Source organism: Hyperoodon ampullatus (assembly GCF_949752795.1).
Source record: "Hyperoodon ampullatus genome assembly, chromosome: 6".
NCBI classification, from domain to species: Eukaryota; Metazoa; Chordata; class Mammalia; order Artiodactyla; family Ziphiidae; genus Hyperoodon; species Hyperoodon ampullatus.
Genome location: NC_136919.1, coordinates 11926726 through 11952177, shown reverse-complemented (window position 1 = coordinate 11952177; position 25452 = coordinate 11926726). Strand labels below are relative to the sequence as shown.

Sequence of the window (25452 nt, the reverse complement as noted above, 5' to 3'; positions counted from 1 at the left end):
ATTGTGTTCTTTGAGATGTTAACGGGCATTGCGTTAAAAAAGAAAAGGAAGGCAAAGAGACTTGCCCATGGTCTCAGACTGGCAGCTGATGGGCCAGGATGCTGCCCAGATCTGCGGATGCCCAGCCGGGCCTGTGCACCAGGCCCCCACCCTCAAGCAGCTCTGGGTCTGTGCAGGAGGGAGAGGGGTCCGGCTGTGACCCTCAGCCAGGGGGCTGTGCTGAACCCAGGTCTCGAGGAGGCTGGGGCTGGGGAAGTGGGGGTGGAGCAGCATGTCATCTCCTGCCAGCACATGTGTGCAACCAGCATGAAGAGGTACAACTGCAAAGTGTTCTGAGACCTGGTCTCTGGGCAGAGCTCCCACTAAATGCTTCTGGCAGCTTCTTCTGATCTTATTTTAATCTTCTGGGGCTTTGGGTGCTGGGGTCACGCAGTGCAATTCAGATGAGCAGATTCTCCAATTCCTGAGAAGTGTCGGCTGGCCGTTTGGTGCACACACAGCCTGCCCAGGCAGCGCAACCTGCAGAAGTTCTCCTTGGCCAGAAGGATTTCTAATGCCAGCCACATGTTCCTCTGGGTCTCCCAGAGCCAGATTCCCAGGGAGTCCACAGTTCTGATGGGAGTGTGAAGTGGTACAATTCTTTCAGAAAGTTATTTAGTAACACGGAGCAGAAATCTGCCTATAAGACTGGTTAAGGGTTGGGCTTTGGCGTTAGAGACGTTTGAAGCTCAGCTCTGCCACTAACTAGTTGTGTGACCAAGGGCGGTGACCACCTCTCAGAGTGGCAGCTACTTCTATAAAATAGAGCTAATGATACCTACCCCCGCCCCCAGAGTTCTTGTGAGGATTTAATGAAACAACATACGTAAAGTGCTCAGTTAATGGTAGTTGTTCTTACAATGATATAAAACAAGAAAAAGCTTGGAGAACAAGGACATTCACTTTGGCATTTTTCACATTTGTGAAAACCTGGAACAATCTACAAATCCCATAAGAGGAGTGTGGTCAGGCAGACCACACACATACACGCAGTGAGATCTTCCGTGGTCACCACCAACGGGGCTTACAAGGACATGAGGCAAGTCTGTACTATGGGATATTGCAAGGAAGCTCTGCAAAATATATCTAGAAAAAAGACTGGACAGGAATCTGCAGAAATTCTAGTACAGAGTTGAGCTGAAGTAGTGGGATTCAGAATGAACTTGTCTCTTCTCCCTAACTTCTAGCCTGCCTATAAGGCTATTAGGTTATTTTTAAAAACAAACAAAATTACTGGAAAAGAGCATGTTTTTGCATGGATCTGGCCAGGGAGGTGACAGGGCAGTGGCTTATGGGCCCCTGACGGCTGAATCTGGACCATTCTCACTTAGTACAATGGAACTCCAAATAACCAGCCTGCAGCCAGTCAAGACACGGGTGACTGGAGGGTGTTCTGTGTGCCACCTTTAGAGGACAAGGTGTGCATTGAAAGAACTTGGGCTCTGCAGCTGGCTGGGACTGGGCACGTCTCAGATCCACAATGAGCACAAGCCCCGTCACCATTAGGACTTGGAAGACAGCCCTACCCTTCTGGGTTATTGCGAAGATTAAAGAAGGTGGAGGCTGCTTGTGACTGTCTCCCTCCCAACTCTCACGGCAGTGAAAGAGTGAAAGAGAGAGGCACCTGGGGACCAGTAGGTCACCCCCCTCCCCCTGCCTTTGGCCTCTGTCTGCTCGCTGTGTGTGGTTCTGAGGGGCGGGCAGTACTTAGCACAGCACTGCCTTTTAGGGCTTGCTGTCGGCTCTTTCAAAGTCTCACATTCGATGGGAAATTGCCCTATATCTAACAAGCCGAAGGGAAGATATGCTGGGGCCTGGCAGCCATGCACGCTCCCGCTGAAATAACCGAAGCCCACGTTTAACAGGTGGGGAGCTGTGACCTCACCGTGCCCGCTGCAGCCGCCATCGTCCTCACCACTCACGAGTAGCACATAGTCATAATTAGGTTCTTAACAAAAAGCCTGGATGCTGAAGAAGAAAGGGCCAGGCCCTCCCCACTTTCCAGTGCTGAGACCTTGGGCAAGTTATGGAAAGCCTCTCTCTGAGCCTCAGTTTCCCCATCTGTTAAATGGTAAAGCTACCACCTACCCTTCATGATCTTAAGCGATGTTCAGTAAATGTTACTTCTCTTTCCTTCCCCTGATAGGAACACACAGGCACCAGGGAACACCACCTCCTTGGCAGGAAGAGGACTGAACAGCTCTGGTTCCCAACCCCAGGGAACCTTCCCCAGAGAGGAAGGTGGTGTGCGGGGCAAGTCATCTCAGGACACAAAGCTGTCTCTCTGGGCAAAGCCAGGAGAACAATGGACCCCCATGGACAGCAGAGTGCAATGGAGAGAATGAAATTGAGCAGCATTTGGAGTCCTGGCCATGCCGCCTTCTAACTGGATGACCCTGGAACACTGGTCAATACATTTTCTGAGCCAGCGTTCCTGTTCTGTGGAAGGGACGCTTAAGAGGACCTAGAACACATGAGGTGCTCCACTGTACTAACTGCCAACTGGCTTCTGACCCACAGCCCGAGCTGTCTGATTCCTCCTAACCCCAATTCTTACCCTAGGGGATCCTTGGGGCATACCATCAGCCCTGTTCTGAATAATAATGTAAGTAGCTAATACTTCTTGAGGAGAAGTAGTCACTGAATATTAATTAGCTAATGTTAACAGAAAAACAGAGGGAATGTTTTCCCCAGAAGTCTTTGTAAATTGTTCTTCCAATTGCTATCACATGGTTTTGAGGGGCTAGGACACCTACCTTCCACTGGGGAAGAAAATTTGACATGGGAAAAATTTCTTTCTGGGAAAATGCAAGTCAAAAGAAGTCGGCACTGGGATTCCCTTTGGGGCCTCCTTTAAAAGTCCTAAGAAGCTCACACCTAGCGGGTTTTTGAAGATATTTGCTGAATGAATGGATGCAAGAATGGACGTGAGCTAGAAAGCAAAAAACGGACCTCAGTGGATGGAGTGGCCTTAGAGCTGCTGGCGACGCTACTGGGCCTCGACGAACTCCAGATGCTGAGCTGCTGCAGGAGGCCGTGGAGACTGTCTAATTCTTAATCAGCTCCGTTTTGCTGTCCACAAAGTTAATTACTTAATGTGCTTCTTTGGAAGTGAGACTTGGGGCAAGAAGTCGGGAGGACTGAATCCTTCCCTCAACTTCAAAGATCCTGTGTCTCTTTCTGCCGCCCAAATCCTCTAAGTTTCCGATGCACTTTGATATTCCCAGTGGAGACAAAGATCTGTGATTCAAGAAAATCCAGGCCAGATTAAAGGGCCAGGCACCGAGTCCGTGTGCCCAACACTGAACCACCAGCAACAAAGGCCCATTAGGATGTGGCTCCTGCCCGCCAGCTTGTCTTCTTGTGTCTCCCGACACAATGCTGACAGATTGGTGGGGCTGGTTTCTTCCTCCCCAAAACAATATTTTATGAGGAGTCTGTTTTATTAAAATATTTTCCGCTGGATGCTTCCTGTGTTTCAAGAAGTTGGTCTTGCCAGCTGGAGCTGATGACAGTTGAGAAAAACACATCCAAGTGCTGTTGTGACATGGCATTTGGAAGTGGAGGAGCACAACGGGGGGTCGGCGGGGGGGGAGAAGGCAGCATGGGAAGAGACGCAGGAAAACACCCGGGTTGCACCAGAAATGTCACTGGCATTATGGGAGGACAGCTCTGCCGGCCCCCCGCAGCCCCCCCATCACATTAAAAATATGTGAACAGAAACTCTCGGAATGATGTTCTAAAACATACCTCCCTGTCTCCTGGTGGACCCGGGTCACTGTTACGTATGATCACAGAGAACCTGTCATTTGTTTTCTATCACTGCCAGTTTGCCAACCCACTAAACTAGCCACCGCTGCTCCCACTGGTTCATTTCAATCCCAAATGTTTCCCAAAAAGAAATCTAAAACAAGGTATACTGCAAAAAGAACCCCCCCCAAAACAAAACCCCACACAAAAAGTGGTACTGACATAGTTTTGGTAATCTCCAAAATGATGGGGTTACCAGACACTGGCTCTTTGCATATACGGACGAAGCAATCCCCTATCACTGGGCTGGAAAAGCAACAGTGTAAATAAACGTGGTGATGAAGTCCGAGCTCTAATCGGGAACCCGGCCACAAAATGTGTAATGTTTTTCTGTAGAATGGGAAGTGTTGTTGGTCCAGGGTGTTTTTGGTGCAAAGCAAGGATATTCTGGATTTGCATTTCAATATCTACAGTACCATGGCCCTGTATCCCAGTACAGTGTCTAAAATGTTTAGTCCAGTTTTAAAGAGATGGCTCTAAAGAAAAGTGACTAATTTCATTCCCCTAAGGAGAAGTCTTTGGGGTCTGAGGCACTCTGAAGACGTGCAGCATTTTCTCCACAAGGGGGCAATCATAATCCATGGCAGGGAAAGAGTCCTCAAGATTCCCACCGTCCTATTGTGCACAGCAAAAGTTAAACCTACACCCAACTTCTGGAGTCCTACTTCCAAATTCTGCATCACCAAGCATCTCCCAAGACACACAGACACGCAGACACACACAGTTTTGAGGGCTGCCTAGGTAGGCTGGTTCTGTAACAACATGATAGTCTCAAGTGATACCATCCTATAAACCAGAGAATCCTGGAAGAGCTGAAGTGGACGGCAACCCGAGCTAGGCCACAGCCTGACATTTGGGAATTATTTCTTCCTTTTGGCTCCTTTTCTGGCTAGGACGTGCCGTTTCCCGTCTCCCTTAACTTCCTTCCCTGAGAACTTTTCTGAAAATAAGGCAGACACGAGGAGCATTCCCCTCTTCACCCAAGGGACCTCAGGGTCCCAGGGGCAATTTTTTTTTGGTTCCCCCAACAACCCCAGACCAAGATGGTTTCATGCACTTTTTCAAGGCATCACTGGAAGCCAGTGTGTAGCTGCTGAGCTCTCTGGGCAGAAACCAGCGGCTGTGTGCCTTGGGGACGGAGGGAAGCACTGCATTCCTCTGATGGAAGCAGTGCTACCTTCTCCAGATAGCTCTGAAGTCGGGGCCGTGAGCAGCTTTAAGCCTCCCACATTCAGACAGCTCAGCCTCTGGCCACTGCTTGTCCACCTGCCTCGTTATTCCCCTCATCTACCCAGTGTCTACCCAGCAAGTGATTCTAAGCCGGGTCCTATGCTTGGTACTGGGCATAAAACCCAGCACCTGTCCCATGGAGCTCTGGGCCCAAGGTGTGGTAAGAAAGCAAAGTCATAATAAAATAAATGCTAAGGCACAGGTGAGCAAAGGTACTGGTGGGGGAGGGGCAGTGGATGAGGATAGTCCTGTGTATAAATCTGAGCTCTGGAGACCTGAAGCAGCCCAGGCCTAGGAAGGTGGTGGCCCTCGTTAAATAGGTTGCCTCCTCGACCAGGTTCCTAACTCTCTTTTTCTGACCAGCTATCTTCAGCATAAGAAGAGGTCTAGAATCTTTATCCGAGCTTGTCTGAGTACCCCTTGGGTGTCACCACTAAAAACCCAGCCCGGGTGCCCAGCTCCCTGGCCTCTGGGGCCTCCTGCTGCTGTGACAACTGCCAGCAGAACTGACACTGAAGATCAAGCCGTGTTCCCCGACTGACCTCTTTGTGAAATACCCGCTCGGGGCTCCAGGGAAGCCTTTCAAAGGCCGGGACTGCCACATGGTCTCCACAAAGCGCTGGCCCCGCTGGGCTCCTGCAGACACAGGGGAGGGGAGAACAGGGTACTCACTGTTCGGGGCTCGGGACGGACGTCCTCCGGCCTTCCACCGCGATGTTGCTCTTCGGCCTCTTAATGACGTGTGGCCGGGGAGGGCGCACCTAGAATGGGCACAGGGGGAAATCCCCAAGAAGGGCTCAGTTGGAAAAGCCATACAGGAACATTCTCAAGATGCAGATAAGTGGCCCTAAAACAAACGCTGAGGAATTTTCACAGCATAGGTTCAAAGGCTCTGCTTATCATGGAGACACGGCCGTTGAATTTGCAGCCGACCCGTGAACTGGAATTCTGTGGCCTACTCATAGGGGAAAGGCTCTTCTGAAGGGCTGGGTGTCCTCATCTGCAGGTCGGGGGTGGTACCACCTGCCTCCTCTCAGGGCTGCCGCGAGGGTTCAGTGAGGCACGGTCTGTGCAGGACCCGGAACAAAGAGGCTCTCGTTAATGATGGGTCCGTCTTGCCTTCTCCCGGAACCCGGAAACCAGTTTGGTAGAACAAAAAGGTTTCACTTAGACTTTGTTTTTGGGGTACATATGCCTATTTTGTTCTTTTTACAACTGCATTACAGGAGGCCTATTTTCCTTTCTAAGTGGGAGTGGGAGAAGCAAACATTAACAGTGTTAGAGCGCCAATAAAAGTCCTCTTTCTGCTCCCCTGGGCACCCCTGTGCAGTCCTCCTGAGCAGGGCTCGGCCTGGAAGCCACACAGCCTGTGTGGGCACTGCACGCACCATGCGGACCTAGCTCAAGGGCTGGAGGTGGGCGTATTGACAGTGAAGTACACAGCTTCCTTGTCCACAACCAGGCTGCAGAGGCAAGGTAGTTCTTTTCTGACCTGAGGCCTCTGAAAGCCAAGATGAGGGATCATATAAAAAGATACCCCCTTCTCCCACCAGAGCCCGTGATGAGAGTTACGCTAAGAATTTCTAGGCGTCCTTAGGAGGATACTCATTTGGTCCAGTCAGCATTACCTGGCTTTAAATCCGGCACCATCATCTGAACAACACCAGAGAAGGACTGGAGAAAGCGAAGAAAGCCTATCTGTGAATTTTGTTGCCAATAAGAATGAATGAGCAGCCCAGTGCGGGGGCCGCTTTCTCTCTACAGATGAGGGACCACGGCAGGAAACGCCACGGACGCTGAGCTTAGCAGGCAAGACAGGGAAGAAGAGCACATACTCGCTCCAATCCCTGCAGCCCTCTTCCCCGAACCCAGCCTCCCACCAGCCCTCAACCCAGCACTGGTGGGCGACACAACACAATGGCTTCGGAACACAGATCACAGAAGTTGGCTGTGTAAGAGATAAGTCTTTAATAGTCTCATCAAGCCCTCCCTCACGTCTCCACACGTCTGACCTAACCAGAGTTTTTCCTGTGGAACGGCCAGTCTGATCTCAGCCTGGTTTGGCAAATCAGAGACGTGGTAAGAGCCAAGTGCGTTCCACCAAACTTGCCGTCTGCTCTGGGATTACTGTGAAGATCCAATGAGGTGATGCGGGGAAAGGGCCGGCGCGGGGCCTGGCACACAGTGGGGGCTCAATAAACGCTCACCTTGTTTCTCTGTGACCTTATCAGTAACAAAAAAGAAGACGGGGCTTCGGTGTCTCCAAATTAGAAGATGGATCTATGATGGCCTACCCTTGCCTAGCACCGTGCTCACTGCCTGGTTTACAGAGACCCCTCAGCAAGATTTTTAGAAATGGATGTTGCTGCCTGGAACCTACAAAGTGCATAATAATGCTGCTGTTATGATCACTGTTATTAGAGCAGTGCCTGCCACAAAGCAGACGTCCAGTCACCGGCTGCTGAATAAACGAATGGATCCGTCCCCCACTCGTGCGAACCCTGAACTGGTTTCCCGGCCTAGAGCCGGACTCCTCTTGCAGCTGGTAAACAGGATCACCTGGTTTGCACCTGACTTTGCACCACAAAGGCGGGGCGCAGTCAGGGCAGCGCTGCCCTGCCCCGGAGGTCCCTGGGGTGGGGCTTTGGGAAGGTCAGACATTAAGGCCCATTCGCCTGTCCTTGCCCACAGCTGCTCCTTGTACAATAGAGGCAGGTTAGGAATGTGAACTTGTGGCTGAAATGGGGGATTAAGTTTGTGGCAACTTCAACTGAACTTGCAACGTGGTGAAACATGGGGAAAAAGAACAACAGAGCTAATTAGACGAGCTGAGCTGTCAGAGTGCCGCTGAATGGCTCAGCGCCAACAAACAAAAGGAATGGGTTGGCAATCAGCAGGATCGATGGAGAAGACTGCTTCATTAGGGATGATAAACCAGACAGAGCAGGGAGGGGGGGTGGGAGGGGGAGGGCGGCAGCAAAGCCGGGGAGGGAGAAAGGCACGGCGGACCCAGAGACAGTCACCCGCGTGGCTGCAGACACACCCAGAGTCACACACACATCTGATTGGTGTGGACAAAGCAGACACAAAATAGCAGACACAAAATTATACTCATGGACAGACAACCACCCAGAGGCACGCACAGGCCTCGAGATACCAACATACCCAGTTTCACAAATACACACTCACAGAGGCACACACAGGAGGAGAAGGCACATGCACAAATCTCTCTCTCTCTCTCTCTCACACACACACACACACACACACACACACACACACACACGGCTGCAGACGTACAGCTAGAGCCGTAACCAGGCACAGACACACACAGACAAAATGGTTTAATTAAGCCCGAATCACAAGACGATACAGACAACTGGCCTGTCATATTTCAGCGATCACATCCGTCTTTCCGGGGTGCTTAGGAAGGGCGGGGGCTGGGGATGAGGGAAGAAACCACATGCACACACAACTACGACCGGCCCCACCAGTGCTAGGATCCCAGCAGCGCTGGGGGAGAAAATGCTAAACAGGGATTTGGAGCTCTGTTCAAGGGGGACTTGAGGGGAAAGTTGGGAAACCAGCCAATTCCCCACTGGATTTAAAACCTGAGAAATCTAAGTCGGCAGGGTTAAATGTGTATTGAATACAAAAGCACCGAGTACATTTGATTTTAATGGTGAGCAAGAAATAATAAATACAGAGCTTATAAAGCGCTTCACATGCAGCCGACCACAGCCTGCCTCTCCCCTGCACGCCCCGGCCCACTCCCCTGAGCCCACCAGACACTGGCAAGGCTTTCTTCTGCTTTTTCCTTTTTCTTCTTTTTAAAAAGAAAATCTAAATCCTCTGGTCACATCTGAACTCCAGCCACAGGTGCCAGGCTACAAGGCTCCTTCCAGAAAGGCTGAATGGCTAGCCCCCATGCTCCCACTACCCTGGGCCGATGGCCACACTTCTGCCCAGAATGTCTGCAGCTAAGTGACCCAGCAAAGGCTGGCTATGGGCCAGTGGCTCCTGACATGGGAGCTTGTCAGGCCATCTTCTTCGAGGCCCTTGAGGGGTTCCATAGCCCATGTGCCCCAGGTTCACCCCTAGTGTGCAGTGGTGCCCACTGGAAATGCTTGCGTGAATGCACTCGGAGTGAACAGACGCTGGGGCGCTGGGGAACGCAAGGCCGAGAAAGCACAAAACTTCTACGGCTCCCAAATTAGTCCCATAGTGACCCCACTTGGCAGAAGGTGTTTGGGTTGGCAGAACTGGGGTACGTGTACCCACCTCTTGCCAGGGACTGTGCTAGGTGCTACACATATATGACCTCATACCCCACCAGGTAGGTGTAGCAAGCCATTCTACAGATCATGAAACTAAGGCTCAGAGAAGGTATGCGTCTGGCCTAACATCACACAGTCAAGAAGTGTCCAAGCTGTGATTCAAACCAGGACATGCCTCTTTGACTTCCAGGCCCAGGAGAATCAGTTCTGCTAGGTACCTGCCTCTTCAAAGTTTCATAACCCAAGGGGGGTGCAGCCCCGTGTGCCAGGCTGGTCACCTCCTGCACCAGGGCGGTGGCAGAGGCAGCTGCTGCTCAGGCTTTGCTCAGGGCAGTATTTGCCTTCCCAAGTCCTCAGTCGCCAACGGATGTGGCTGAATTCCAGCCTCCTCGCCCCCCCGATCTATACGAGTCCCCACACTGGTGACACCACGTGGAGCCCACAGGAGCTGTCTCCAGTACCTGAGTTCTTCCAAGGGGAGCAATCCGGCCCCAGATCACACTTTCTAAGAGATTCCCTGCCTGTCTTGGATCCTAGGTCTCTCCAAGGATTTCTGAGAACTACCGTCTGGATGACTCTGGCTTGGGAGAGGCTGCCTGGTGAGGAGTGGGGAGAGGCGGGGCAGAGAGGCGGGCCTGGGCTCAAAGGCCAGCGTGGCCTCTTATCATCTCTGTGGTCTCGGCTGCCATTTGGAGAAACAGCATCTGCCTCCTCCAGGTTGTTGTAAGGACAAAGGAGCACAGTCTAGGCACCTAAAAGGTGCTCAGTAAATGTCAATTCCCTTCACCTCTGCATGCCTGTCAGGATCTAACACTGCCGTAGAGATTCCACAGGAAGCCCAGCCGGCTGCTGATGAATTTTTTCTCACCTGAAGGCTCTGCCCCAGTCCTTTGTACTCTGTGGAGATGGAGATGAAGGGTCCGGGGAGCTTGGTATGCTGAAAAGACCATGTGTTCTAGAGTCTGGTGACCCCTTTGTGTAGTTGAGGGACTTGGGTTAAGTTACTGGGCTTCGGTTGTCTCATCTCTAAAACAGGTGGAAGCAATGCCTACTTCATAGAGTTACTGTGAGGCTCAGCTGGGTTGATGTGGCCAAGAATGATTTGCCGACTATGAAAATCCTAGGTGAATGATGATTATTAAGAAACTGGGTCATTCCTTAAAAGCTGTTCAGATTTAGAAACCTGTTAAGAAGAGGAAGAACTGCTACTGTGTGCCAGGCACTGTGCTAGGTGCTTTACAAATGTCATCTATATCATGCTCACAAAACCCTCCATGAATGAGGGTGTATTACAGAGAGAGGAGAGGGGCTCAGAGAGCTTCAGGACCTGCCCAGAGTCACACAACTTTGGTCTCAAGCCTGGTTCTGTCTACTCTCCAAAGCCATGTTGCTAATGACTGTACTGAAATTCTCACTAAATCACACAAGCTTTGACCCAGAAGTTGGCTTCCTGTCCCCCAAAGCGCTTTCTTTTTGCTGTTTGTGACTTTCTTCCAATGACAACGAGCAGAAACATTCCAGCCGCTCGACAGCAGTGCTGATCACGGTTTGACTGGGGTACAGGATGGATCCGTCACACGTGGTTGGAACTGCAGTGTCATGGCTGCCTCCACCCCAGCCCTCTAACTCCCGCATGTGGTAGGGAAGGGAAGGGAAACAGCGCCACAGAACTTTCCAATATCCGCGCAGAGAGCGGCCACCCAACCGATGCTGGGTACGTGTGCCTAGGATTCAAAACAGACGCAGTTCGAGAGCGCTCCTAACCACTTCTGGTTTGGTGCTGCCTCATTCGAATCAATTTTTGCTCAAGTAAACTCTTAAATTAAAAAAAAAGAAGAAACAGATACAGTTCAGCCTAGTCAGCTGCACCCCTGGGCCGCCACACCTTTCGAGATGGATGTGGACACGGCAGTGGGGAGGGCGGGAGGGACTGGGACTCGGGTTCATGGGGAACTCTGAGGGCCGCTTTTGCTTGACTGCAAGAGTGGTGGCCGCTTTGAACAAGAAACAGAGAAACTCTTCTCTTGGTAAACAGCCCTCACTCAATGGTCCCGGCAAGTTTCCTTCCCACTTTAAGGGAACCTGCTAAAGTTATCAGGCCTCTCAGCATGACCAAAGTCTGAGCCCACAAGAAAAAGGACTTCACTGATGCTAACATGGGACCCACACCCCATATGTTCCCAAGGTATTTCTCTTGAGAAAGCACGGATGGGTCTCTTTCCCTGGCCCACCCAATCCCAGGTGTTGGTGGGTTCATCACATCTCATCCTGCTTTTCTGCCCTTACTTGGAGCTTCCCTTGGGAGGGTGGAGTCCCACGTGAGGCCCAGGAGATGAGGCGACCTGGTCTCCATCTGAGCCGGTTCAATATTCCCTGGGCGTAGCCTCTACCCCCCAGGAAGGGATATCAAATGCATCTGCAAACCGAGATCTGGCGGAACAGACCCCTGCTGCCAGATTTCTGCTTCCTTTGTGAGGAAGAGGCAGCTGCAGCCTTTAAAGCTCATTGGCTAGCAACGCGGCTCAACCCAGGAGATGTGCTCGAACGATGCACACACGGCAAACACACCACACAGCGACCCTGCTGCCTACAGCTTTGACCTGCGAGTCACCAAACTGATTCAGAAAAAGGAGAGAGAAGCCCAGAAAATGCAAGTCCAGGGACATGCCACACAGAGGGAAGCTGAATAACCCACTACATGGTTTTCTTTGGCAAGGCAGCTGAGTTCAGACCCCCGAGGTTTAGTCAGGCGGGGAGACGGCTCAGGCAGTGTTAGGCGGGAGGGCAGTACCACCGGCTACTCACGGGCCTCGAGCGCTGTATCTTGGGAGGCGGCGGGCGAGTGGGATGGAGTCTCTGCGGCTGCATTAAAGTGGAAACTTAAGGAATCAGTACACACGGAGATGGTTTGATGCATTTCCACACACGGCTCCAAGCATTCAGCCCCCCAAGCGGGAGCCCAAGGGCCGTTCTCCACGCCTCCTGCTGCCTCGGCCGGTCACCAGCTCCTGCACATCCCGTGTCCGAGGCCCTCCTCTCCACTTCGAGCCTGGATCACTGTAATCACCTCCCAACAGGGCCCGCCCCGGATCTCCTCAGCCATTCTCCACACAGGCCAAGAGGGATCTTCTAAAATGCAATGTGACCCTGCCACACCCCAGCTTCGAGACCTCTGCTGTCCCCTCCTGTCCTGGGGCCACACACAGTTCAACAAGGCCCTGGGCTGGCATTCCAAATCCTCCAAGACCTGGGTTCTGCCGTGCCCCACCCAGACCCCTCCCAGACCCCTGTGCTCACCAGCAGACCCTCGAATGGCCTGAGGCTCTCAGGCCTGCTTCCTGCCTGCCCAGCAGGTGGAATGACCAACCCCATCCTGATCTGCCTGGCAAACCTTTACTTGTCCTTCAAGAATTCGCCCAGGTCAGATGCTGCCTTCAGTGCTCTGACTTATCGCTCACTACCACCATGTATCTTCCCCTCCCCGCCCCCCATTCTCCTTCAGATGTTCATTTCCTTAAGGGATTCATCCCTGTGCCTCGGGAAAAAATATCTGCTCAGTAAATGTCTGAGGAACAAATAAAATTTGCACAAAATGCTTGACTTTTGAACTCAGGACTTGAATAAAAATCAATAGAGCACAGACCTCTTAGCTCGCTCCTCAAACCCTTTATCTCCAAAGTCAAGCTTTGTTCTGTCAATGGCCTGCCCATCTAGATGCCCTGGACAGTGGGGCGGATGGGCAGACAGGGTAAGGAGAGTAAAGGTCCACACTAGACCAAGGTCACAGACGCTCGGTGAGCCCTGGGAGGCTTCCAGTTGGTTCCGCCATGAACATCACGGTTCACAGAGGTCCATATGTACGCCACAAAGTCCAGACCTGCACTGCCCACTACAGAAGCCAATGGCCACACCTGGCGAGTCCAAATTAAGACGCGCTGTAAGTGTAAAATGCACGCTGGATTTCAGAGACTTAGTTTGAAAAGAGAATGCAAAATATCTCAATAATTTTTAATATTGATTATATGTTGAAATGAAAATGTTTTGGATATTTCAGTTAAATATATTATTAAAATTAATCTCATCTGTTTCTTTTTACTTTTTAAATGCAGTTATTAAAAACTTTAGAATTCCATATGTGACTTGCATGTGTGGCTCCTGTTACGTTTCTCGTGGACAGCACTTCAGAGCGTCACTTGGTTGGAGTGGTCCTCCAGGTAGTAAACTTGCCTCAGAACTCATTCTCTACAACTGACTCCCGGAGAGACGGGCCACGTTTCAGGCGTCCCTAGATCCCTGGTGTCAGCACAGGGCCTGTCAGAGTGGCCTATGGAGAAAATTGGCTGACAGACTTGGTGGAGAATTGGGGTCCCTCATGGCACACTGAGAGCATATGTGGGTGGAAATAAAGTCTGGCTTCCCAGATCCTGTGCCGTTAGGAGTGTAGGCCAACCCGTGCTTGGTGACCCTTCTTCAGTTGGAGGCTATCTGCGGTTAGGATGTCACCCAATGAGATGAGCATGGCCACCCACAAGTGCATAGGCTGCTGCCCTTGTCCCAACCCCCCGACTCTCACACACAACCCCCACTTCCCCCATCTCCCTCAGCTTCCCTTGTCCTCAGCCACTCTGCTTCTGGGTGACCTCCTTCTCTAGCCCCAGAGCCCTCATCACTAGTCACCTCTGACCTGCATTTCTGTCCCTGCTGGCGGGGGTGGCAGCATTCAGGAGGTGACCTCTGGGGTCAGACAATCTCAGACTGAACCCCATCCCTCCACTCATCCTGTGGCCCAAGATTTAACCATCAAGCCTTACGTTCCTCATTTGTAAATGCAGGTAATGGCACTACCTACCCAAGGGGGCTGTTAGGAAGTTTCAATGAGAAGATGTTCGCCAAGATCTTTAGCCCGTAGACGCCAGCAACTATCATCATTATCAGGTTTGCCTGCCTCCAGCCTCTCCCCTTCCCAGTCTATCTTCCATGCTTATTCCAGAGTGGACTTAAAAAAAATACACGCCCAATTATGTCATTTCCTAGCCTAAAGCATCTCAGTGGAAGGCTGGCATCTCCCAAGGTGTCTTCTGAGAAACCATCCCGGGAGATGCATTGTATGAAAGAAGAAAAGGGGGTTCTTCAGCCAGACAAGTCTGGGAAGTGCTGTGTCTTGCTCCATTTGGGGATTCACAATGCTGGTTAGCACAACGAAGGCTGCCAACCCTTGCAATAAAACACCCTACAGTCAACAGGCAAAACACTATTAACTCCTTTTTTTTTTTTTTTTTTGTAAAGCTCCCGTTTCCCACATTTATTTGAATGTAGACTTACTTCCCCTATAACACCTGTTAATATCCCCTGGAAAATGTTAACTGAAGTGCTCAAAGCCCTCCGGATTCTGGGCCCCACCCATAAGCCTCTGCAATCTCATCTCTGGTGCATCTCCCCCACCAACCCTGCCCTGCTCAGCCCCTTGCTCTCCCTGAAAGCTCAGGTGTTTTTTTTATTTTTTATTATTTTTTATTTTTGGCCGTGTCTAGGCGCAAGGGCTTCAGTAGTTGCAGCACGCGAGCCCTAGAGCGTGCGGGCTTCAGTAGTTGTGGTGCGTGGGCTCAGTAGTTGTGGCTCACGGGCTCCAGAGCGCAGGCTCAGTAGTTGTGGCACATGGGCTTAGATGCTCTGCAGCATGTGGGATCTTCCCGGACCAGGGCTCGAACCTGTGTCCCCTGCATTGGCAGGCTGATTCTTAAACCATTGCGCCACCAGGGAAGTCCCTCAGGTGTTCTTGAGGCACCTTGCATCTCCTTTTGTCTCACTCTTGGTGCCTCTTATTTGCCCTTCACTGTCTGGCCCAAGCACTGCCTCCCCCAGGAGGCCCTCCCTGCCCTTCCCTGAGGAGCATGGGTCAGGTGTTCTGCCCCCCATCTATTCACAGCACAAAGGGTGTCATTATCAGCTCACTCATCGCATTTCTCTGTTTATCTAGTATGGTACTGGCTAAATAGGTGCTCAGCAAAGATTTTTGGCTGAAGCTTCCTGGCACATGTAGAAACTCAACACATGTTAGTTCTCTAGATTCTGTGATTAATTTATTTTGCTTTGATTGTCATCAGGAAGTGTTAGTTCTTTTGCAACTGAATTTATAAACGGTGGGAGGAAAGCAGCCTCTTGACCAACCTAACCTAGAAGCTAGTAAACCAGGGGAATTTATAGACACCAAGAAATGGTAATGTGGTACAAATGTCCTGAGTGTGGCCGTGAGGACCCACTGCAGGGATGCCGGGTATATCACGGTAGCTCCCTCAGGGCAAGGCACACAGTGGACGCGCTGCTAAGAAGCTTCTGCTTCTTGGAGGGGAGGAGGTAGTAGGGCTGTTGGGTCATGGTGGTTGCAGTTTCCCAAATATGCTGGGTGGCATGAGAGTGGGGGACACAGGTCGGGGAGAGCTGAGTGCTCTGGGGACAGTTAGAACAGCCCATAAGGGTGGGGTGGTGGTGACTTGGGCGGGAGGAGGGGGTGAAGAGAGAAGCTAGGGGAGAATCAACTCAACATACCGTTTTCTAGAACGTGGCTCCAGTGCTGGGGAAGCTGAATCAGGGAGTAACTGAATGTGGGGCTGTAACAGGGTGAGGTGAGTTCCGACACGACTGCGGAGCTGGCCAGACACAGTGAAAGTCATTTCCGAGAGCCGGGGTCCCCACCCCCGACCGCACTCCCTGAGGGCCAGGGCCAGTGCGCGCTTGTCTGTCTCTTCCCACGACTCTGGTGCCAGGAGCTTATTCTTCCACGGTCAAGGAGACAGACTGGAGGGGGAGAAAGTGACCTGCTCCCAGGCTGCCTGACTGCCAACCTAGGGCTCCTCCCACTGCTGGAGGAAGAGGAGGCAAAACCAGAGGAGGCTTGGAGCTGAGAATCAAGAGGTCTGGGCACTTTTGCAGAGAAATCATGTCACATGTGATCATCAGTACCCTAGATACACTGACTGCTGATTCTTAAGCGAGTTCAAAAAGGCTGAGCCTTTGGCAATCTTTGGCTAAGAAGAGTCCTGTTCAACAATTCATCTGGCACTTCGTGAGCTGAGCTGTGGCAGGAGGGATGCCCCCATCTGGCACCTGCCTTCCTGAAGGTCACGTGTAGTCGGGAAGCAGATTCACTCTCCCATGCATAGTGATGGGAAAACTACCTGGGGCCAGGGCCTGGGGATTTAGGAGACTAAGACACAGTCTGTCCTTAAGGAGTGTATGGTCTAATGGAATTTGACCCACATCACAGAAAAATACCTTTCTTAGAGTACAAAGAGCATTTGGGCTAAAACCCCAAGAAACATATTTTGGTGGAAAGACTCACACGCGTGTCTTGACTCTGTCATTTTCTAGTTGAGTTCAATACCGGCTCTGCCATTTGGCAAGTTATTTAATCTAAGCCTCAGTTAACCCTTCTGTAAAATGGAAATAACTCCTGAGTCACAAGCACTGGTGTGAGGGTGCTACAAGAGTGCACTACAGCTGTGGGAGGCTCTGGTCTGGCAACCTGCTGATGAAACGAGACCATCCAATCCTCTGTCCTTCCCTTAAACCCACCCGTCTTCCCAGAAGAGTCCTGTGAATGTGAGGACCTTGGTTTTTCAAGGGAGTGTGCTGTGAGCAAGGCGCTGTTGAAAGGGACTGGATTTTACTAATCTCTTCTATTTACATGATGCGTTTTCCTTTCAAAGCATTTCTACTTCCCTTCTTTCCTTTGAGCCTCACCTTCCCTGGTGAGGCAAGTTAGAGGAGGGTTATTTCCCTGTAACAGAGGCAAGAAACAGGAGGCCCAGAGAGGTTAAGTGACTAGTATGAGGTCACAGAGCTAGAAGCAGGAACTAAAACAAGCAGGTATCCTTAGTCCACTGTGCTATCCTTGTCAACCAAAATTTCCAAAGTCATCTGGAATCCTTTCTGATTCGGTTTTTCTAACCCTTACCCCTTCTGAAGTTGCACTGTGTTGTTAAGAGATCTGTGCCTTAGAGAAAAGGCTGGTGAAAGAGTGACTGACGTCCTCCCCTTCCTTCCTTATTTGGGCATCTCTTTCCAGTGCTTTCCAAAGGAGATTCACGTGTTGATTCATTCAACAAACAATGCAGTATGCTTCGTACAGGCAAGGGGCACACCAGTGAATAAGACCCAGTCCTGCCCTCAAAGGGCTCCCACTCTGATGGTGGGGTTATAATACAAGGGGAAGGAGGTCTGTGGAGGTACCAAGGAGGGGCTCTTCTACCCGATGGGGGTGGTACAGAATTTAGGTGCATGAGATGGGAACCCCAGTGATCCAACAAAACCAAGTGAGGGTGAATATGAGGATGGTGCAGGCCAGGAGGAACGGCTGGTGGGTGGGGCCACATAATACAAGGCCTTGACCGTCAGCCTAAGAAGTGTGGATTTCCTCCTGAGTGCAGTGGGAGGGATTTAGGCAGGGAGGGACGTATCAGAGGCCTTGGTGTCAAAGATGGATGGGAGGAGGATGGGTGGGCTCCTGAGGACAGACACTCCCTTCCGGCCAAGGGGGCCTGCCCAGACCTCCATGCTGTCAACTCGCCAGCTGGCATGTGACTGCTGGGAGATGTGAACATGAGAGGGTAAGCCCCAAGGTGTGATTGACATGGAAGTCCCAGAGAAGAGAGGAACTCTTTTGGCCTCTGACGGTCTCTGCCTGACCCTCGGCGTTTATATCTGTCAGCCGTGTGGACCAGGTGAGTATGCTCATTGGATATGAAACCCACATTTATGAGGACAGCATCTGATTTGCAGTTAATTTGTTGATGCAGCAAAACACATTGTTTCCAAAAGGTCAGGAGGGGAAGCCGTGTTGGAATATCAGCTTAATTACCTGGGTGGCATGAATGAACGGGCGCCCTACATGGGGCTGCAGGGTGGAAAATGCTTCACTGCCAGGCATGGACGTGGGGCAGAGAGTGAAGCGGGGGTGGAGGTGGGGGCGGCCTGTGAGGTGAGCAGAACCAAAGCTCTGGTGGTCCGCTGTGTTCTAACGCCCAACCAGCGCGTTTGCTGTCCCGGGAATGCGGGTCATTGTTCCATTTCACAGATGAGGGGAGGCAAAGACTTGCCCAGGGTCACACCAAGCAGTGGGTGACAGGCCTTCGGAAGAGGGTCGAAGAGCTCGTCTCAAGTTAACTGAGCACTGGGGCAGGAGTCCTGTGATGGATGTGGGAGGGGCCGGCTGTTTGGGAACCAGTGCACGGATTTCCTCAGTCCCCATGGAGGACACACCTTGGACTATCCCTTTAACATCCCTTTAAGGTCAGAATCAGCCTCCCCTTTTCACGGCTGGTAAAGCAGACTCAGGGAGGGCAAACAGGCGCTACCTAAGACCACACAGAAAGTGAAATGTCAAAGTCAGTGGGCGGACAGGCCAGACCCCAAGCAGGGACTGGTGGTGAGGGGAAGGGAGCAGGAGATCGGAGATGCCCGAGGCCCCAGGGATCAGGCCGCTTCATTGAAGGCCGAGGTCTATGCATGCAAAGCTTGGGGTGGGGAGGCAACCTGCTTGAGGTGGCAGCCAGAGCCCCCGCCGTTACCCTCTCTGAGGGCCAGAGAAGGTGGGGCGTGCCCGATGGCAGCTGGAGGCATGAGAACGGTGGCCTCCAAGGTCAGCCTCAAAGGGGGTCTCAGGTCCTTTGGGTCTGAATGGTATTCTGAACTGTCTCTTTTCTGTCAGACTCCCATCTAGCTCACCTGGAAGAGGCCCTGGCATCCCCAAAGGGGAGGCTGGGTAGATGCTGTGGGCTTCTCTGTGCCAGGGATGTGCCCCAACCAGATACGCTTCCAGGAATGGAGAGGGTAAAAGAGAAAATTCACAATTAAACCCTGTTACTGTTTAACGAGGGAATAGTTCACCTGGTTAATTTTCCTGGCTAGTAGCCACATCAATGCTCTGACCTGTGCATGAAATGGCCCTGGTTGGGAGAGGAAGACAAAGCTTTCCGTGGCTTTACAAAGGGCCTCTGGGCTGAGAGCAAGGCTCCTGCACTCCTCGGGAAGGGAGAGCTGCTATTATGCAAGGTATGAAAATAAAAGAGGGCTTCTTTTGATAGGCCTCCAAAAAGGAGTGTATTGAAGCTATATTTGTGTGGAGTATCTCCTTTGAAATGTCCAACCGGCTCTCTCGGGCACAGCTCTCGCCTGTCCCCCAACTCCTGTCATTATCTTGAATCCTCTCGTCCACACTTGATAGAGCTGATCCTGCTTGTTGGGGAGGATCAAATGCTTGCCTTCGCTTCAGAGTGTCAGCAAGGATGCTGGAGGAGACTGAGCGCTGGTGTCCTATACCACTCGCTCCGTGCCAACAGCACTGGGCAGGCCCTGGGCCCCCACAGGGGACCCTGGGGTCCTCGGGCCCTGCAGCATCCGCAGAGGTAACTCTCAGCTCCAGGCTATCATCTGGGAGGGATGCTCATGGAAAGACACTGCACAGGATGGACTTCTGCATCAGAGCTGAGGAAGAAGTTTCCATCCTGCCCGTACACGATGACAAGGTGCTTCTTCATGGGAAAGGGAGGCTGGGAGGGGCCTCATCCTGGAGCACCCTCAACGGGCCAGGTGTTACCCAGTATATCTCAGTCAGTCCTAAAACTCTGGATAGAAGCCCTGCCATAGTCCCTCCGGCCCAAATTCGCACAATACGTCAGGAAGCTGGTTGTCGGACTCCAGGGGGAGGTTCCCACGTGCCTGCAACTCGCCGCCCTGAGGCACCCTCTGCAGGGGTGCTGGGGGCTGAAGGTGGCCCTCGAAGAAAAGCTGTAGCACCTGCTGTCGGCTCTGTACGCCGTCGTCTCTGGAGAGGGGCTGCCGGGGACTCGGCCCCCTCAACAAGTCACCTTGCGAGGCCACTCTCCCTGCTGGGCCCAGGCACTCTTTGCGGCGAGTGATTGCTGAGCCGGGAGACGGTTCCTCCCGGTCCTGGGAGCAGTGCTTTCTTCCCCGATGTTGACAGGAGTAGTATTTTGTAGCGGTGCTGGTTAATTTGTAGTGGCATTTGTGGTTTGAAGCCTTGTCAAGATCCCTGATTACTTCCCGTGCAAGGAGCTCGGCTGATGGGGAAGTTCACATGCTGAACAAAAGCAGCGAGGCAGCTGTGAGGGAAGGCTGCGAGGGGGCCGGGTGACCCCAGGCCGCTTGGGGGACAGAGGCGGGGGAGGAAGGGGGGACAGCAGTGGGGCGGGGGAGGGGAGCCCTTTGTTTTTAGTCAGGTGCAGCTGCTCGGTATGAATAGGTGGCATCCCATTGGCGGCCCGAGGTCAGGCAGCAGATGCGGGCCGTGGCTGGGCAGGGGCAGGGAGCCTTGCTGACGCGTGCCATTCTCTGCCCAGACAGAAACAGGAGGCGGGGGCTTCGCTGCTACCTACATGGGGGCAGCCATCTGGGATGCCATCAAGGGTGCCTGGGTGACATTCCCAGGAGGTGGGGGATGCCAGGAGGGGCTTCCAGATGTTGGGAGAGAGAATCCCCCTCTGACAGAGGCAGGGGGGCTGTTTTGAGGCACTTGCTATGTTCCAGGTTCTGTACTAGAAGCTCTACCTGTAAGGTCTCTAATGATCCCAACAACCCTGCAGAGAAAGTAAAATCCCCATTTGGCAGATGAAGAAACTGAGTCCGCATGGCTCAGTGACTTGCCCAGGCCTCACCGCTAACAGGTGGCCGAACCAGGCTCCAGACCCAGGTAAGTCTGACCCCAAAGAAGCCCACACTCCTTCCATCAGACCCGGTACACAAACGGCAGAAGGAAGATGCTGAATCTTATCCACTTGAGAATGAGGGTGCTCCCTCTCCCTGGGGAGTTCTTCCCCCCAATATCCTCTGAGTTTTTTGTCTTGCTAAGTCCATTCTGACCACACAGAAAGGTTTGTCTTTGCAGCCGCCTACATTTCACCAGGCCTGTGTCCTGACTTGGGGAGGGTTTGCTCAGTGCATTTAAGGGCTGGGGCCAGCTCAGCAAAACCAAGGCTAATTTATCATGTCTGGAATGGTGTCCACCCCAAGCAGTACTACCACTAGGAAATTAAAATAAAGATCTTCTCCCGATTTTGCAGTTGTACAGATAGGATCGCACAGCATCTTCCGGAAAAGGAGTCTGGTGATTACGACAGCTTCCACGCTGCTCTCCCTGCCACCAGCTCCCCCCGCCCTGGTCCACCCGCAGCTCGGGGAGCTGGTCGTGTCCTGCAGACAGTTCTCGGCAGGCCATTCGAGACGTAGTCCCTGGCCCACCCACCCCATATTCCGCCCTACCACAAGCAGCCCATTTTTCCAGCCCTGCAAAGACGTGCCCTGCCACTCATGTGCCACAGCCCTTCTCAACGCACGTGCTCGTCCTGGGTGCCCTTCCTGCACCTGCCTACCTGGTGGATTCAGCTCATCCCTCAAGCCTCTGTCCCTTTCCTGGAAGCTATCCCTCTCTTCCTGGCTGGATAGAGCCCGGCTTCTTTCTTTTGTCCCTCCCCTAAAGACGAGCGGTTCCTCGAGAGTGCCGTGGCGTCTTGGTCACATCTGGATCCTGGGCTCTAGGCACAAGGCCTGCACGTGGTCAGTGCAAAGTAAATGCTCACCCAAGACTGTGGGACTAGACTCAAACGATCAGTTAAGGCCGTTGCCCAGCATTTGACTAATGTGGACCAACTAGTTGTCATTCTATCACTGAGTCGCACTGTCCACAAGGATGGCAATGTTTCTGATCAGGAACGGCATGCTTCTGATCAGGAAAAACTCCCAACCTAGAGATATCCTGGTCTAACAGGTTGAGCCCAAGGCCATCCTGAAGAGCAAGAGACTTTTCGAGGAGAACGCAAAGGTGGGAAGCTTAGATGTGAAATATCCCAAAATTTCCCCAGTGTCTGTTAAAGACAGACAGTCAGGTTCGCCAGACAGAGGTTTTTTTTTTTTTTTTTTTTTTTTTCCTTCCCTCAGAATAAATGGATGGAGAACCTGTTTTTAAAATTCCTGGACCCTGGCATACATTTCTATCTGTGTCAAAGTCTAGCCCTCCACCGCCTCAGCAGAGTTTAAAATCCTAGCTAATAGGTTAACAACTGTTTTTCTTCAGCTTCAAATGAAGAATATCAGAAGGCTGGGGGGGAATGCAGCTCTCCAATTTGTACGGACTGCACACAGCTCCCTGCAACGTGTGTTTGACAGGACTGACATTCTGTACCGCTGTGAGATGGGAAAACGTGTGACATTTTTATTCATGGTGGCGTACGCCCTTGTAATGATCAGCTCTGGTCGATGTGCTTACCGCAGCAGCCCCAGAGCCCTCGGAGAACAAACAGGAACCCAAGGTGCCAGCAGTTCGACTGCCTTATTAAACACCGCCAGGATCCTAACGAAGACCAACTGCTGGAAAATCTCACTGTCAAATCCTCAAGGACATTGTCAGTGCACAGCTAACTGCATATATTTTTCATTTAAAATACTGAAATCCAGCATTGTGCCATTACAACCGAGGGGAGGGGCACCCGCTCCAGCGGCCATTCTGTCGGCTGCCTCTTCGGAGCTCCAGATGCCCAGTGGGGCTCAGGGATGAAAAAGGGGTGGTGGAGATGGGAAACTGACTTTCTGAAAACCCAGCCCAACCTTCAGGGTGAAAGGCTGAAAGTTACAGGGCTCTGGTGAGAGTCACTTAAACTTGGAAAGTCGATCCACTGGCCCCCTCCTAAGTCTGAGAGAATCTGCATAATGAGAAAATCCGTTTCCCCCAGCCGGCTGGCCGTCTTCCTGTAGGTGCAACCCATCGCATCCTGCACCTTGGTGCTAATCAGCCTGCTGCTTGGCGGCTGACCTTAAGACATCTGCAGGAACACATGGCCGTGGTAGGTTTCACACCTTGGCAGCAAAGCTGTGGGTCAGGGTGCCCACCTGCAATCTCACCACTCGCCTCGATTCCAAGGCCTCAAGGTCAGTGTGCAGGAGGACCCCTCCCTTCGGCGGTCATTTTGAATCCGCATGCACACTGATGGATGGAAGCCAATCACGTGGTAGACCCCGGAGCTTACTGTGGTTGTTACGTGGGGTGGTTTGGTTATGGCTGCACACGCTAACGTACTGATGTATTTACCTTGTAAACATGTATTATTTATGCAGTGCCTCTATTTCCATACTCCAGCCCTGATGCACCAAGACATACTCTGCTATTTATTTATGGGGTCCTTGGCCTAACGGGCCTAACAAGATGCCCATGTGTGGTTCTTGCAGGTTTGTAACAAACTGTAAGTGGTTGGCTAAACAACTGGATGTTCTCCATCCATCACAGACAGAGGCTTGCATTTTAAGGGGCTGTCCGTAAGGCTGGTTTAGCATAATCCTTGGCAGAAATGCCCTGGGATGCTGAAAAGCTGGCAACCCAGCGAGAAGGAGCCCTAACCTTTCCTACCCTGGGATGGGGCATGGGGTAGAGTAAGCCATGGGTACCCTGGTTACAGGCCCCAGAGCAAGGCGGGAAAGGAAGGAGGATGGTAGACAGCCCCAGGGCAAAAGCAGGACAGTGAGGGTGGAGGTGCCCTGTTCCCCGCAGCTGTCCACTCTGTCCTTCTGCAGAGCCTTTCCACACTGACCCCGTATATCCCAACAGACACTCCTTTCATCATGGGCTGCGCCTCAAATCTCATTAGAGCATGCTGGTTAGAGGAAGAGAAATTCAGCCTGCGTCCAGCCCCGTGCCATTCCAAGGTGAACCTCAACAGCTCCCACGGAGGGCATCCAGCGGACCAGGGCGTTCTGCCCCTTTGGTCCCCTGGACCTCTCTCCCATTGTCCTCTCCTCCTCACATCCTACGAGCTCTCGTCTGAATGCTGGCAGCATTGTGAGTGGTCTCCTGGCCTCACCTGCTCCCACCCCTTCTAGCAGTGGCCCAGAGTGAATGTTCCCAGATGCCACTCTCTTGAATATAATCCCTCACTGGCTCCTGACACCCACAAGATATGATTCAAGCTCCCCCGGGGCCTGGCCCCTGCCTACCTCCGCAGTTTAGCTCCTGGCCCTCACCAGCTGCCTCTACTAGCATTTCTCTTTCTGTATGGCTTGTTCACTGTGTCTCCCAGACAAAGAGTGCCATGAAGGCAGGACACACGTCTCATTCCTTCGCGACCCTGGGGACTTGGACAGGGCTTGGAGTTCGACGTGCCTCATAATATGTTGGATAAGTGAAGGAAGAATTAATGAAGGCATAAACAAGTAACTCAGAGTTCTGCCTGGCAAAAAACTCCAAGGCATCAGGATTTTTAATCACAAAGATAGGAGGGCAGCAGGGGAAGAATTCTTGGCTGGTCATCATGGTCTGGGCAATGGAAAGTGTCTGGTAGGTAGCTCTGGGGTGAAAGTGGCCCTCTGTCCCGCCCTGTCTCAGTGGAGAGAACTATCCCCGGGTCAGCACACCTGGAGAGCCACCATCTCTGCTGATGGCTTCACGCCACCTGGCCCCCCGAGGCGCCATCTTGCCAAGGCTCAATCTACTGCCCCTCTGGAAACATTCTCTATCAACCTCTCCAGAAAGTGCAAACAGGGATCCATCTAGAAGGCGTTAGGGAGGAGGGCATCCCAAGGAGGGCTGAGAGGTAGCTGTAACCACGGAACCATATGGCTGATGGGCAGTAACATCTCAGAAATTCAGTTTAAACCACTGCCAGGCAATGTTAATCCCCCATCACATTTTGCATGTTAAGTGGGATATAATCAGCGATCCCTTGGGAGAAGTCCCTTTTATACATTCTCTTTTAGTACTTTTATTACATTCTAAAATTCTTTGCAGTATAAACTAAATGTGATTCAATATTCTAGAAGACATGGAACTAAGCAGACTGACAATAAAACTAAGCTGGCAAAAACAATGACCTAAATTAGGGACACGGTCAGTGCCATCTCAGATCCGGTGTGCAGGAGGCTGGCAAGCAGCCTTTGCTGCTAGGGAGCTGCCGTCACCACCAAGCTGTCCCAGGTCAGGTGAGCTGGGCGGTATGATGGAAGAAGACAGGGTTTTGAACCTGAATCCATCCTACCAGCCAGGGGATTAGGGCTGGACCCTAGTGAAAAGTGGGGCACTCGTGGTCCCTCCTGCATCAGT

General features: G+C 52.1%; 1 protein-coding gene across 4 annotated transcripts in view; it reads right to left on the bottom strand.

Annotated features, from left to right (window-relative positions):
* DENND1A (DENN domain containing 1A) overlaps positions 1-25452 on the bottom strand; it is a gene marked incomplete at both ends in the record, with an annotated part of 539637 nt that overhangs the window by 13686 nt on the left and 500499 nt on the right. For all 4 annotated transcript variants that reach the window (XM_079705783.1, XM_079705782.1, XM_079705784.1 and 1 more), the window contains one exon: positions 5752-5840. In XM_079705783.1, coding sequence (XP_079561909.1) covers positions 5752-5840 — 89 coding nt within the window. The remainder of the gene's footprint in view (positions 1-5751; positions 5841-25452) is intronic.